At 42.8% G+C, this 15,810-nt stretch overlaps 1 protein-coding gene across 5 annotated transcripts in view; it reads right to left on the bottom strand.

Annotated features, from left to right (window-relative positions):
* Positions 1 to 11,903, bottom strand: part of MAP7 (microtubule associated protein 7) — a 206,507-nt gene extending 194,604 nt beyond the window's left edge. For 2 of the 5 annotated variants that reach the window (XM_019527123.1, XM_019527124.1), the window contains exon 1: positions 11,283 to 11,901. In XM_019527123.1, the coding sequence (XP_019382668.1) occupies positions 11,283 to 11,418 (136 nt within the window). In that variant the 5' untranslated portion in view covers positions 11,419 to 11,901. Of the gene's footprint in view, positions 1 to 11,282 lie in introns of all 5 variants that reach the window. The other 3 variants (XM_019527122.1, XM_019527121.1, XM_019527125.1) reach the window with 3 other exon arrangements.
* Between the last annotated feature and the right edge of the window lie 3,907 nt (positions 11,904 to 15,810).

The following is a 15,810-nucleotide window of genomic DNA, read 5'->3' as shown; positions in this document are numbered from 1 at the left end:
TTCCCAATAGCAGTGGATTTAAAAAGTGTTCCCTTCCCACTTCCCCATGAGTCAGATTTATTTTCCTCTTTCTCCATGTGTTTCTTATTTCAGTTTTGTTGACTGAAGGAGATAAGGAGAGACAGTTATCCAAGGGCTATGGGCTGGAAAGGCAGAACAAAATTAGAGAATCCAGAAGGAAAATGTACCACCCAAATTAGACCCCTTTATTGGTCTAATACTTTATGACTGTTTTATGCATCTACTACTCATACAAAGACGACCAACAGACCCAACAGGTCGTCAGTTTGCATGTCATGGCTGTAAAATTGAAGTTCATGCTGCCTGTTTCATGTTGAAGCTTTAGTAATATTGATAGTATAGGGGGAAAAATAATTTGTATAGAATAAAAAAGAGCCAACAACAGGCTCCAAGTAAAAGAGAGGTTTTCTTTCTTTTTTTTTTTTTTAATACAAGATAAAAACAAAGCTCTTACTTTAAAACAAACAACCTTAACAAATTAACATTTCTTCCAGGAGCTGATTACTACTCTGGCCTGGAATAATCTAGTAGTTACATGAAAAGCATGTACATAAATTGAACCATGAGACAGCTACAGATCTGTGCTAGCACTGATACATGACAGTGTTGCAGCTTACTGATGCAGTCTAGACTCCATAACTAACTTTGATAATCAAGAAATCATGTGACCCTGCCAAGCTGCAATTAGCTCTGTCCATGCAGGACATAACAGGAGCTCTAGTTTATTGCACCCATTACAAGCAAGTTGGCAGTTAATAGGGAAAAGTAAAGCTATGTAATTCAAGTGCTACACCTCCAAAACAGATACTAAAAAAAGAAACAAACACTGTATGCTTCTTTGTAAAATGTGAAATGGACCTTTATCAGTAATTAAATTATTAAATGTATAGCAACATGCATCAGAAAAGCCATAAAACCTTATCACTCATCTGGATATTCTACTGTGGTCACAGTCATCCTTATAAACCGCATGAACATGCGCACATGCACACACAGCTCCACTAAAAGACCAGTTAAACGTAACTTTGATTTTTAAGTGGTGAAATAAATAGCTTTCCTCTGACTAATAAAATGTAAAGCTCTTGAATTTAAAAAATCTTTTATTTCATCTGTGATATTAAATTAGCAAATTAAGAACAGCCAAATCATAGCTGTACTTTGTTCCATTTTATGACCAGGAGTGGTTCTCAGTCTCTTGGCAAGTTGCTAGGGTAGTTTGTAGTTAGGTAACATTTGGGTTGTTCTGTACCAAAGAATTATTATTCAGCTTGAACATTTTCTCTAGCAGTGATTCTGATAATGGACAAATTTTCTTCAGTTCCTTTCACTTAGAATTCTTAGTTCATAAATACAAGAAAAACAACTTGTTCTAAGTTTTGAGGTGGAGATCATGTTTGGGGGGGGGGAAGGTACAAAAAAGAACACGGGCGTGTCAAGGCAGGAAAGACAACAGCTCTATTTCACAGCTCACATAAAGAATTGGGACTACAATATCATCTAACCAACTAGATAAAAAAAAAAAAAATCAGCACTCCTCTGGTAGTCCCATAATGTTTTAGAGCACTTACATTTTTAATGAGATTTTTAAATTTTGTGATACTATTACATCTGTGAAGAAAGCTTTCAAACCAGGTCTAAAACGAACACTGGTTCCAAGACTTTCTTGATAAATGCAACTGGGTCCATGCCAGAGGACCCAGTTACCGTACATGCCTCTTGTAAAACTTGGTTTTGTTACAGAACAGTTCAAGTTCTATTTACACTGCGTACAATTAAATTGTGCCCTAAGTACTCCAACTTTGCCATATATAAGGTAGTTGAGATATGTTCTAAGAAATGTGAACTACTTCTATTCATCTATTCAAATACTCACTCTGAAGTCTATTGATACTATTCTTCTTCACAGACTGTTTTTCCATAAAAACGAACTATTCTGAGACTATGAACAGATTTTAAGACCTTGACTAAAATATACTCCCCCCCCCCCCCACTGCAGACACACAGATTTAGAAAGTGAGACACAAGAAAAAGGTGACAGAAGACTTTAAAATCACGTGCGAGTCTAACCTGGACAGCACCCATTCATTAATCAAGATACAAATGAGAAACACACAAGTATTAAAAACAACAACCCAGTTGTATCCTCCCCTTTATCTTAACACATACCGTTCATCTCTAAGTGGAGTACTTTGTAATATAAATCATTTCAGTGACTGCAGTTATTCTAAATGCCCACACAGTAACACAATTACATAACCTCAGCTTATTTTTGCCACGTGAGTGATTAGGGAAGTTTGAACCAAGGGCAGATTAACAGTAGAAACCTTTTCACTTGAGCTAACATATCAACTTGTAACAGAAGTACAATGTTGGAATCTATGTGGACCAGCGTTCAGAGGACGTAGCACACACCTGACAGTGGATTATGCAGTTATGTTAAGAGAGCAACAAAATTTTGACTATCAAAGTTTCCTGGGTTGTGAGCAACATGATATAGTGGCTGGATGATTACAAACATGCTAAAGTGCATAGATTTGGTACATTTACCCTAGAGTGAGTATGGCCGACTGATGGCACTTAGCTCATTGGCTCCACAATGCTGGAAATATTTTGTTCTTTTTCCAGTTATGCCTGCTATGATCTCATATAAAACTCTATTTTCACATTACAAAAATAATTTAGGACTTGTCATATTGGATCAGACCAGGGATTCCAGTATTCTGTTCCCCATAAGGACCAATCCCAAATGCCATGTAAGAAAGCATTAATGAGTAAGAGCTTACCATAAAAAAGCTCTTCTTAGTCCTCGATACCTAATGATTGGCATATGCTTGAAAATATTAGGGCACATATCCCTTCTTGAGCTACTGAGATTCATTTACTTCATGGGTGGCAAAACTATAGCCCATGAATCCATATCATCCACTCCCTGGCACTGGCCCTGGGTCAAGGACATCTACATACAGCACATGCTGGACTTGCCCTCTGCCACATGCAGCACTTGCTCCAAGATCCACGCTGCTTGCAGCACTTAAGCAGAACCAGTCCAGTCCTCCCCTTCTTCCCCCCGCATGCTGGATCTAAGGCCCACTCTGGCCAGTCTTGGATGCATGGTAAACGTAGCACAGGCCCAGCTCAGCCCAGCCAGAGCAAACACTGGATCCAGAGTGTGGGGGAGGGTGGTCCATGCGTCCCCGCATCCTAACAGCTCGAGTCCCAAACCAGTCAGAGCAGGCAGTGCGGGCCCAGGGCAGAGGGAGAAATGGCCATGGGGCACCATTTATCTGGCCCATGGACCGTCCCACACTCATGGGGCCAGATGAGTTTGATGTCCCAGATTTTCTTCTTTTAAATATTTTCCTTTAAAATGCCAGCTATATTACCACCTGAGCAGGCTAAAAACAAGTCCTTGGACAGTAGTTGGGGTGGAGAAGTGCTGAGAGATATTTACAGCTGTCAGAACAATGAGGAAGAACAGAATCCATGATCTCCCAGATCCTAGCCAGCGCAGTTTCCCCTGGACCACAGGGTATTCTGCAGGAAGGGTTCAGGTTCATATCTCATTCCTCTCCATAAAACTTTACTACTGAATGTGCAAGTGTCATACAAAGCATTTGACACTTGGCTGCTGAACCAAATGCAGCATTTGGCAGCCGTTTGAGGCCGCACGCAGCAAGTTGGAGGACTTGGATGAAGCAAATAGCCCTGATCAGAACTCCCTGCCCCCCCCCATTCAATGCATCGCTACTGTTGCAGAAGTCAAGGTCTGAGTCAGCACAGAGACTGAACTGTCTTCCTTAGGTTTGGCTAGAGACACAGACTCAGCAGTGTGAGATAAGCTTACATTTCCACACCCCATGCGGAACCTGTTCTCTGGTTTCAGTTTCCAGGACTATCAGATTAGTGCTGTTGAAAGGTGCCAGATTCCCATCTATTTCACTTCCCAGCCTCATCTTTGCCCAAGTCAATACACGGGTAGAAGAGGCCAATTAAATTAAAAATTAGACTGACAAGATACAAGAAGTAACAGGTATCCTCCCCTTTATCTTAACACATACAGAACAATGAGACTAAAGGTATAAACAGTTGTATTATAAGAAATCTCTCTAATCACCCTGATGAGTAGAGCTTGTAATGCTTGTATTTCAACTAGGTGGGGGTGGGGGGTGGAAGGAGTAACCATCTAGTCATCAGAAGCAAAAATTTGCCTGTCTGTGATGTTGACGGACATCGCTGCCATGCACTAAATGGGAGGGGCCCTTTTCTTGTTTGTTTTCAAGACAACAGACGATTGTTCAGAGACCTGAAACACACTTGACTGGCACTGGCATTAGCCACTCTACTAACTCAGCAGATTAAAGGAACTCTCCCTTAATGAGTTTTAAATAATCAAGCAGGTGAAAGAGGCTTTGAGATATTTTAAATGGAGCTTTTATTCACTTACCATTAACATTTCAAAATTACAAAGTAGGTACTTGAACAATTAACTATTCTAATTCACAGTCCAGAAATATGGATACAAAACTCTGCAGGTGGTTCCAAAACTACCAGCTGCAAAAGGCACCACCTTTTCAGTTAGGGTACGTAAAGGTCTCATTATTTCTAAGACTCAGAACCAATTTTCCCATAGGAACAATGTTATAAATGGGGGATTGGTTCCTTTATGATGGCTGACACAGCTACGTCCAGCTAGCAAATCTGTTCTGGTGGGGGGAAGGAGAGAGAGAAGGGGTGTGGGGAGGGATTGGAGCTAAGGCTGGGCCCGGGGCTGGGGCAAGCGCTGCCCAGGGAGATGGTGGGATGGCTCATGCCATTGTGCACTGCTGGTCCAGGAGCTGCTTGTGTGGTGGCTTGTCCGGCAGCTCTCACCGCTGTTCCAGCCACCTGTCTGGGAGGGCATGGGGCAGATGTGCCCCAGGATCTGCATGGAGCAGGGGCCACACTCCAGGCAAAAGGCCCTGAGAGCAGGCGTTATGCTCCCCAACCACTTGTCCAGCTGGTGCAAGACTGAGCTGCTGCGCTACCTCTGGACAAGCAGAACGCAGCAGCAGGAGCTGGCCCATCCTCCCTGCACCTCCCAGACGAGCAGCGGCAGGGCATGGGGGGGAGACTATGGGGGGTCTGCAGTGAGTTTTTGGGTGGCACATGCCCCCCCCCATGCCCTGCTGCTGCACACCCAACTGGGGTGAAGCTGCTGCTCATCCAGGAGGCACGGGGAGGCCGGTGCCGGCTTCTGCTGCTGTGTGCCGCTTGTCTGAGCCGCTGCACTACCCAGTTTCATGCCGACCCCGCACCAGGTGGACAAGTGGTGGGGGGGCATAGCCCTTGCTCCCAGCACCTTTTACCCAGAACGCAGCCCCACCTGCCCCGGGCAAATCCTGAGGCGCACACCCCTGTCCAACGCCCTCCCAGACCAGAGGCAGAAGCAGTGATGAGAGCTGCTGAACAAGCCACCACACGAGCAGATCCCGGACCGGTGGTGTGAGCCAACCCACCCTTTCCCTGGGCAGCACTTGCCCCAGCCCTAGTCCCTCCCTCACTGCAGGGGCGGTGATCTGCCCCCCCACCACAACAGATTTACCAGCTGGACGCAGTTGTGTCGATCGTCGTAAAGGCAAAACCAGCGTGGGAACCTCGAAACAGGGTGTAAACTTACAAATGTCATAAATGCCTTTGTCATAACTCAAAAAGTTACAAGTCAAGGACTACTTGTATAAGGTGAACTGTGCTACAAGTATGTATGTGACTTTAGGAGACCAATCAGGCCACAAGTCATATGTTAAAAAGATGAATACAAAAGGAACATAATTCAGTATTAGTCTTCATGAATATCCTGGGAGCATTACAGAACAAAGCCACAGTCATTTATAGTTTTCACTCACAGGAGTCATTAGATGTTCAAGACAGACGCAAGCCTGGGGGTTTAGGGGAACTATACAGCTATAAGTGTGTAATTCTGTAAGCACTTTTATCTGGTCACGTATACTTGGAGCATAAGATGAGTGCTCGAAAGCTGGTGACTAGGGACCTACAGAATTTGAGGTTTCATGAAATCTGGGCAATGCCCACAAAATTTGAGGTCACCAGGGTGGCAGGAGGAAGGGAAGGGTTGGTCCACTTGAAGGGCTACCAGCAAGATGGGTGCTGCCCCCATTCCTCATTGCCGAGCTTCCCATCATGTGGCCCCACCCCTCCCTACCATTCAGCAGTGAGGGGCAGGGCTGCATGACAAACAGCCCTGACAGCCAATCAGCATGAGGAGTAGGGGCCACCAGGGCCCCTTGGTCAATCAGAGGCATGGCAGGGGGAGTCCCATGCTCCACCCATGAAATGGCTGCCCGGGCCTGCATTCTGCCCACAAAATTAGGGGGCAGCCCCTGCAAATTAGGTAGGTCCCTACTGATAACCAAAACAAAGCATTTCAAGCGAGTTAAGTCTTGCAACTGCATGTGGTCTTTTGCAGTGACCATCTCCGTATCACTAGTAGGTTATCGGTATTTTCTGTTCTCCTACGTCACTATCAGAATATGAAAATGAAGAGTCCGAGTTACAAACACAGCACAAGACTACAACTTCTGCCCCAAAGAGCTTACAATTCAAGCCTAGCAAATATGATACAAGGTGTCCACCAGTACAATACAGACTGAGCAAGTAAGATACCAAATGTGCAGAAGGGAGTCTATTCCCTCTCTTTACTTTCTGGAGTAAAGAACTTTCTCCGAGTTCTAGCCAAGTAAATTCTTTTTGAGAACGTAAATACAGTTGGACTTGTTTAAACGTTTGGCTAATTTAAAAAAAGAAAAGTAATATAGTGCAGCTACAAATCTGAAACTCACAGGTCTTCAACTTGAAGTTAAATGACACTCCTAGGCCTTCGGCAAGTACTATTTTGTGGCTAAATTAAGATGGATTGTCAGAACACAAACCATTTTTTGGGGTTTTTTTGAGACTCTCATTCCAGTTGGAGGAATAAGTAGGAAAACTGGAGATTTAAGAACTAAGGTGAAATAATCAAAAGGGATTCTTTGAGATGCATGAGAAAAATCACCTGTTTAATGTTTACCAATCCCTACAGCTACTTAGCAGAAAGAACAAACAATAACGGCTGCTTATAGACGTGGGAGGAAAAAAAACCCAACCAACCAACCAACCAAACCAGCACTTTATTTTCAGCTCAGGATGCCCCTGCACCAAGCGCAGTATATGTCCAAAAGAGATACTGCATTTAATCCAGCTCGCCCAACACAAGTCGGGCGAGCCAGGTCAAGCTAACACAATAGATTGCACCCTTCAGCAAGGCTTTTTTGGCCCTTTTATCTAATAGCTAATTAAATCAGCTTTAGACAGAACTGCCCAATCTATACAGACACTGGGGAGCTAGGTCAGATAACATGCTTCCTATTCCCACTCTTGTAAAGCGCTGTTTTGGGGGTTTTTTCACATCTGTCAGTGCCCCATGAGACCAATTTCAGATTTATTTTAGACATAAGCTGATCCCAGTAGGAAGCCGATGCTGGATTCAAGCTCAAACTTTAACCTAAAGTAAACAACGTATAGGATTTATCACCTGGGAGACTCCAAGGTAATACAAAATTGTTATTAACTTCATGGAACCTGGATACCAGCACCACTTCCTACATGCTAGAGTTAAAAAGCAAAACTAAAAAAACCCTTTCAGATAAAATACAAGTCTTGCTCTAAGAGAAGGTCTAAACTTAGATGCTTAGTTCATCTTTATGTATTCTTATTGTATACAAATTAGCTCAGAAAATTCAGAGTTTAAAATAAAATACTATACCCTCCCCCATTAGACATGCACTTAAGTTAACTTTTATTTTTTTGGTCTCATTAGTACTTGCTTTGTTTAACAAATAGCTGGGTTAAAGATACGAAGGATATCAATAAACTACAAAGGAAAGAGGCACAATCCATCCGAAAAAAGGAACAAGGAAAAGCTGTGTCTGAATGCCTATGGGGTGATATGCTTCCTGACATGAGACTCTTCTGAAAACACAACTATCTGGACTTCCAAGTTATATGTTAGAAAGCAGTAGCTGCATTACTAACTAGCCAGTAAGGGCACCAAAAATAAATAGTAAAAAAAGAGTAAATAACTGGTACTGAAGTCTAACAAAAGTACTGGGGCAGAAGAACCTTTGCAGGTTTTCACCGTTTCTTAGGTTTAAAAAGGGGGGGATGCACACCAAGCATTTTCAATGCAACTATTTGTTTGCACTGAAAGAACAAAGTCAAGGTCAATCAGACCTCTTCTCAAATTATATTATGCAAGGACACTTGAGGACACCAGCAGATGAAATACCTGCCCTCTGAAGCCAATTTACTGAAAGAATTACAATCACAAACCATTTTGTATTCCCTCTTATTCTTTCCTAGACAATTGGAAAAATGATTTGACAACCTCCTATTCATAAACACACCAAACTCACTATTATTAAAGTGCCCTGCAGTGTACACAAAAGGAAAATATTTTGAATGGGTAGAGCAATTTCAAACCCTTTACTTAGCCTGATGAATTTTTAACTAAATGACTTCTTAGACCCACTATGACAAACACCCTGGCAAGTTGGAAAACATTTTAAAAAGAGAGCACCATCACTGGTCTCAAAAACTAGATATGGAAAAAGGCCTATTATTTTCCCCTTCTCCCATTAAGATGATACTGACCTAGTATGTGCTAGAATGCATCTCAGTGCCCGAAGAAGTGTGTTGAGAACAGTTAATACACCTAGTTATCAACTTTTTTTAAGCAAGCACTAGGAGAATGGTATCAAAAAATGAACGGATTTCTGAACACACATCTAGACTGATCAAACAGCATGTTCCTGCCTACTGCCATACCAGTACAACTTTACTACCTAGCAGGTAGGTGAAGGAAAACACAAACCGAGATATCTGGATGTCATAAGTGACGCATGGGGGAGGCACGGGGTGGGGGGGAGCGGTACATGTCCCCCTGAAATTGGCTGCTGCTGAAGCTACCACCAGCATTTGCGGGCTGTTGCTTCCCCCTCCTTCCCCTTTCACTGTCGACGCGGGTGCTAGCGGTCCCCACCTACCACTGCCAACACCGGCGGACAGTGCCCACCATGGTGCCCCCCCAGACTCGGGAGGCACCAGTCATTCATGCTGGATGTCATCTGACCAAGGATTCACAAAACAACCTACCGACCACTCTGGGGTAAACTGTATTTTAGAGGCTTCATAAACTATTGTATGTCTTCAGAGAACAGTTGGTGAAGAGCCACTCTTCAAAAGGATATGTAACAATCTGTCTTAAGTCACTTGCCATCAACCAACAGCATCCAAGACCAATTCAGATGTAAGCTTCAAACAGTCTGTCTCACTGGAACCTGACTGCATGTACTTGTTAGTTTACATCCCATACTCCATGAAACACTTATTTAGTTACATTTATTTATACTCACAAATGAAATTTAGCAAAAAACCTACTTCAGCTGCTCAGTAGGATGCGACTTTTACTCCAGCAAATTGGGGAAGCGAGAACTTAGGAGTTGCAAAAATTTTTCTGCCCCCTCCTGCTGGTTGATACAAGTAGCATCAGATGTGCAGGGGGCGCTTTTACATCTCAACCTTTCTAACAGAAATAAGGATTACATTGGGAGGTGGGAGGGGTAGGAAGGAGAAATAATAATAATAATAATAATAATAATAATAATAAAGCCCAAGAAAAGGGCAAACAGGATTTAAAAAATAGCAAACATGACAAAAATAGGGAAGTTATAAAATCATCTTGGATAACTACTGTGGGCTAGAGTCATACAAGCAAAGCAAGAAGATAAAAGGAGCTATTATCCTGGAAATCTAGCAAGTTCCAGTGAAACAAAATAGAAACATGGAAGTTGTAACTACAAAGCCTTGTGTTGTTGAGTCTCAAATTCACTCAATAAGAGATACAAAAAAAGATGTTCCTTAACATTAAAAAAAAAAAAAAGAGTTAACGTCTAGAGCATACGAGGGTTTGTTCAACTATACAGTAGACCAAATTGCCACATGCAAGACACTAACCTCAGTTATGTTAGTACTAGCTAGGAATATACTATATTCTTGTGAAGCTCAGATCTGCCAGAGGTCTTGATCATCTCCAAGAAAGATTGCTAGCTATGAAATAGTTCAAACTTGAACAATTTCAAAGCCAGCTAGCTATTCAAGAAGCTATTCACTGCTAAGCCACATAGCCCTAAATAAATTCTCCCAGTATATAGGATATTTAAATATATATCTGCTTGTCTCTTCTTTTCAGCTATGTAACCAAACACACAAAGTGATAACCTAAAGTTTAATTGATTCAAAGTCATCAAGTTGCATCTTTTTTCATAAACTAAGGGGTTGGGAGACTGTTACAATAACTCTTTCATTTGTTACCAGAATAAGATAAAAAGGAAAATGTCATGTATTGAGGAAATCCCCTAAGCACGCAGAGGGAATTAAAACTGTGAGAATGCCAACTTAAAATTCCAGTCACAATTCAAAAGGTGCAGGGCTGGTATCTTACTAACATAATTTAAATCCTAGGAATCCAGGCTGAAGACATTAATTATACAATGCAAGATATACTGTCATTACACACACTTGCTAGATCTGTTATAATCAAACACTTAAACCTCAAATATACACGGAATTGATCTTCAGCAGGTACCACTTGATGGGAGATGCCTCATTTTCAGTTGCCGACTCACCAGAAGTTATGGTATTCTAATGTGTCATTCTCCCTGCTTCCCCTCCCCAGCCTAAGGCACTCCATACCCATGGACCCACAGAAGTGCAGCAAATTTCACATAGTCTTTGCCAATGCTGACTTCCATATAAGCTGCTATGGACTCATGAGTCTAAACAAAAAAAAAAATGAAGCTGTTATGGGCTTGAAAAGATATCTATCAGAAAGTGCACTCTATAAAATAAGTCATTGGATCCTTACAGAAAAGACAGCTGCATCAATTTATTTGCTAAGACTCTAATTTGTAACTAACAATGGGATAACAACTAAAAAAAAAACGTCAGTTTAATAACTACTTAACTATCTTTAAAAAAATCTACTTGGACAGTAATCTAGTTGATTCAATTCTACCTACCATGTGCTTTTCTACACATATAATTGACGACCTGCATTGGTAAGTCTGAACCCACTCTGTATGGCATGCAGAACAGCAAGGAAAGCATACCGTTTTCTGTGCAGTATATACTGCGCACAGCACTGGGTCTACTGTATAACTAAGGCATACCGTTCAGTCGCTTGGAATTTCCATTCTTTTGCTGCTCATCATCTTCCTCATTAATAGTAAATAAACCAGGGGGATTTGGCCTTGCACTTGTCTTCTTCAGTCTCTCTTGATGGATAGCAGTAGACGAACCAGGCATGGTGACGTTCCCTCTTGCCTTTTAGGAAAAAAAAAAAAAAAAAGCAACTGCAGCCCGAGCAGCAGCTAGCTGCAAAGCTGCCTGTTCATTTGAACATTTGTAATAGATCCCCTATGGATAAGCGGTGTGCAAACAGCTGACAAATACCAACATCCACTTGGCAGCTGAGAGCCTGCAGTTTCCCCACCTTGAAGAAAAACCCTAATGTGTTAAAGGCACATTGGTTTGCCTTAACCTGTTCAATCAGATCCAAGCCCACGGCTTCTCCTTCTTGCTGCAGCACCTTTTCTTCAATCTTCTTCCAGCCAGAGCACACTAAAATATTCAACACGCAACACAAGAGGAGAAAATATGATACGCCACTGTTACCAGTTGCCCTGACAACAGTGACATATCCCAATCAAAGAAGGTCTATGAATGTTGTCCTCTCAGCTCCAGAAAGCAGTCTGCTGGAATGCTTGCTCCCGTCTGCCTGCGAAGGGTTACAGTGCAAAAGCACTGGATCCACCGAGTCGACTGGGCTGCTCCTTCCCTCCCTCCTCCTCCTCCTCCCCCTCAGTGGTAGGAGGATGGAGTTCTGCTTGCACAAGCAGATGAGCTTTAGGCATGAGCCTGCATTTTGTTTATTCCCGTTTCCAGTCCCCAGCCTAATCCAAACTCAAGCAAGGAGGGAGACAATTTTCCCTCCTCCCCTCCCTTACCAGGTTAAGCAGCATTTCATATCTTTGGCAATAAAAGCATCTACACCCACAAGTACTGGCAACTGCTGAATGATTTTTTTTTCCTCATTGAACTTAGCATGTAGAATTTGTACCGACAAGGCAGGCCAATCCGATTACTCTCACGGTGAATATACAGCGAGCGTTCCCTACTGCAGTGTCAGCTTTGTGGCACAGAGGTCATTAACAAACACTTGCGCAATAAGGATGGAAGATCATTCATTATACCCACCCAAGTTTTCCCATTTGGCAATGTTTCAGTCTGAATTCTCATTAGCCGGCCACAATGGAGGGTTTGCTTGCACATAGACGCCGGCCTGATCACCTCTTTTAAACAGTTTCTGCACAGAATTGCTCTCTGTCCTTCGTAACAGCAGTGTCGATATGCAAAACCGGGCTGAGCTGATGTTTTGCAGATCACTTCAGCCTCCTTTAATGCTCCCACTACTTTCCAGTCTCAAACTAAAAGCACCATCATTATATTAAATGCCATTCATTTCTCACCAAATGCCAAAGTAGTCATATTCCAAGTCTGAAACGTTGCTAAATTCTCTTTTTTACTTCTTGAATTTCAGAATCAGAAGCTGCATTGCATCTGGTTTTAAATGCCCTCCCCAACTATAGCTAGCATATATATTAGGACATACCTTAATGAACAATTGGGTAACAGTACATGGCTCATATTGTCAAAGCAGATGATGCAATGCATGTTGTGTTATGGCTGCCTCACCAACATGGAGGGAGGTTTATAGAAAGAAGGGCCAAATCGAAGGTTGTTCAAGGCACCTTACAACTTTACAAGCCTAGTGGTGACCTGGACTGCTCCTTGAGGTCAGGACACCGTGAGTTCAGCAGAAGCCTCGGTTCTGTTCTTAAGCACAACAATCCAGGTTACCAGCGTAATCGAGTAAGTTAGACTGATGACGTGTGTCAGGATCAGGCAGATGATGCTTTGTATTAAAGGGGACTGGGCAAAAGTAGAATAACAGAAAGCAAGCACACTGACACAAATTGTTCTTGCTATGTTTAAAGCTGCTTTTCCAATATGAAGCAGCAATATCCAATCCCATTCACATACCATAACAAAAATGTATGTAAATGTACACCAAGCTAGCATTGGTGTGTATTGCGCTTGTTTTTTGTATTATGCATGATTTTCATGCTCAGCTAACATTGGTTTACAAAAACTGCCTACAGATTTAAAATGTGCATGAACAGTACTAGAAAGGGGGAATAATGATGGCAATTCACTTTCTTTCAGGTTTAGAAAAAAGGCATTAAAAGACTCCGGGCTCTTTTGAACAGTTTCATTTTGCAGGTGTTTTCAAAATCGTTTGCTAAACAATCACCTATGATACCGTATTCTTTTAGAAACATTACTTTAAAGATGCAGGATTGTTTGTAGCTGCAGCAAAAAGCCTAATGGTTGAATGGGCCACACAAGCTGAGGCACTTAGTGTAGCTCATTCTGGGATGCTGGAAGTTGGGGAAACTGGCATTATTACTTCTCACATTACCCTACTGAGGATACAAGGGAGCTGACAACTCTAAAGAGTTGACAAGGACAACTTTCATGCATGTTAAACACACATGTAAGAGGTGGAGAATAAACAGTGTTCAACTGGAATAATGTGTCTAGGTTCCAGAGACAGAAATAAGAATTACTTGGGGACACAGGGGTGGCCAGCCAACCTGCGACACGGGTGCTACAAGTGGCACAGGCAGCCTGTGTGTATGACACATGGCAGACTGGGGAGGCAACAAGCAGCACAGCGGCAGGCAGGGAAGAGAAGAGAAAGTAGATCAAGCAGGGAGCACAGGGCAGGAAACAGAAAGCGGAGCAGCAGCTTGGTAAGGGAGCACAGGGTGGAGAGCAGAAAACTGCACAGCAGACCAGTCAAGGGAAAGGAAACAGAGTGGCACTTGGGGAGGGTGCAGAATTAATTGGCTGCCCATCTGCAAAGAGGTTGGCCCCCATTGGTCTAGCAAACAGGTTACAGGAGGGGTCAGCAACCTACGGCCCGTGGGCCAGATACAGCCCACAGAGCCATTTGATCCAGCCTATAGACATTGGTTTTCAGCTTCCGGATTGACCCAGGTCAGTTTAGAGGCAGGTCAGCACATGGCAGGTCAGCACTAGGGCCTAACCACTGCCACGGCTTTTCCCCATGGTGGCAATGGCAGGCACTTGCCCACCTCTGACTCGAATAGAGTCAATCCAGTCCACAGCCTGAAAAGGTTACAGGACTGGGAGTCACAAGAAGCAGGCTCTAGTCCACTCTGCCACTGATATACTGCATAACTATAGGCAAGTCACTTTGGCCTAGTTCCACAAAAGGACTAAGTTCTGGAGTACAATACTCAAAACGCATGTGTAAGAGGTTAGGCACCTAAGTATTCACTAGCACTGTTCCCAAGAGTTCTGCTACTGGATGAACCAGTCCCTCTGCAGCAAGGGAATTACAGACATCATAGTGCAGTAGACTCCACAGCAGAGGGGAATGTTGCAAAGGGGATAGGTGGGATGGTGTATCTCCTTGCCACTGATCTCCCATGCCCAACTAGCCAGGTGTAGGTTGCCAACCACTGGCCTAGAGCAATCACTAAGGAAGTGGGGGACTTGAATTCAATACCCTGCTCAGCTTGACATTTCCCACATCCCCAATGAGACACATGGCTGGTTTGAAGCACCCTCCACACCTCCAGTAAGTCAGGCTTTTGTACAGCAAAAAACATAAGCTTCATGGAGTGAGAGCAGGAGCAAGCACACACAAGAGGGAGCATCACTTCAGTCATTTGGTTTGGTTTCTCATCTGGAAGTATGGGGGAGGGACAGAGAGTCCTGGATGCCAGTCCCCGAGTCCAAGTCTGTTTTGTTTATTTTATATAAGTGAACATGGGTAAGTGGACTTACCCATTAAGGATCCCTAGCAGGGATCCATACAATATAGATATACATATATACATACATATACACACATACATTATTACATTAATAATATAATATGGATCCCTGTTAGGGATATATATAAAATATGGATCCCTCTTAAGATATTACATAGATTCATAGAGGTAAGGCCGGAAGGGACCTCAGAAGATCATCGCATCCAGCCCCCTGCACCAGGCAGCAAAGACAGGTGTGGTCAGATGACCCCAGCAAGATGACTATCCTGTCTCTTCTTGAAGATTTCTAGGGTAGGTGATTGCACCGCCTCTGGAGACAGCTTATTCCACAGTCTGGACATCCAAACTGTGAAGAAGTTTTTCCTAATGTTGAGCCTGAAACGGTCTTCCAGGAATTTGTGGCCATTGTTCCTGGTTCTCTCCAAGGTTGCCCTGGTGAACAGTTGTTACATAGCATTATATGTAATATCATATATTATATATATGGAACACTGACTGGCACTCAGGAGTCTCATGTCCTTCCCTTAAACACAAAAAATTACACAGTCCTTCTTGTCCTCATGCTTTTTTACTCAACTGACAATCCTGAATTCTTTGGTACAGAGGCACAACTTCAGCAATAGGTGTGGAGAATTCCTCTAGGTACTACTAATCCTCTAAATGAGTAATTCCTAAGATTAAAATAACTAGTCTGGCTAGAAGGGCAGAGCACAATTAATATTATGCAAACACAAAATATTATATTTTAATAATTTAAACCTCTATACAT

Source organism: Gavialis gangeticus, unplaced genomic scaffold (genome assembly GCF_001723915.1).
Source record: "Gavialis gangeticus isolate Ggan-Ray unplaced genomic scaffold, GavGan_comp1, whole genome shotgun sequence".
NCBI classification, from domain to species: Eukaryota; Metazoa; Chordata; order Crocodylia; family Gavialidae; genus Gavialis; species Gavialis gangeticus.
Note: the sequence above shows the minus strand (reverse complement) of the source record. Positions and strands in the feature narration are given on the sequence as shown.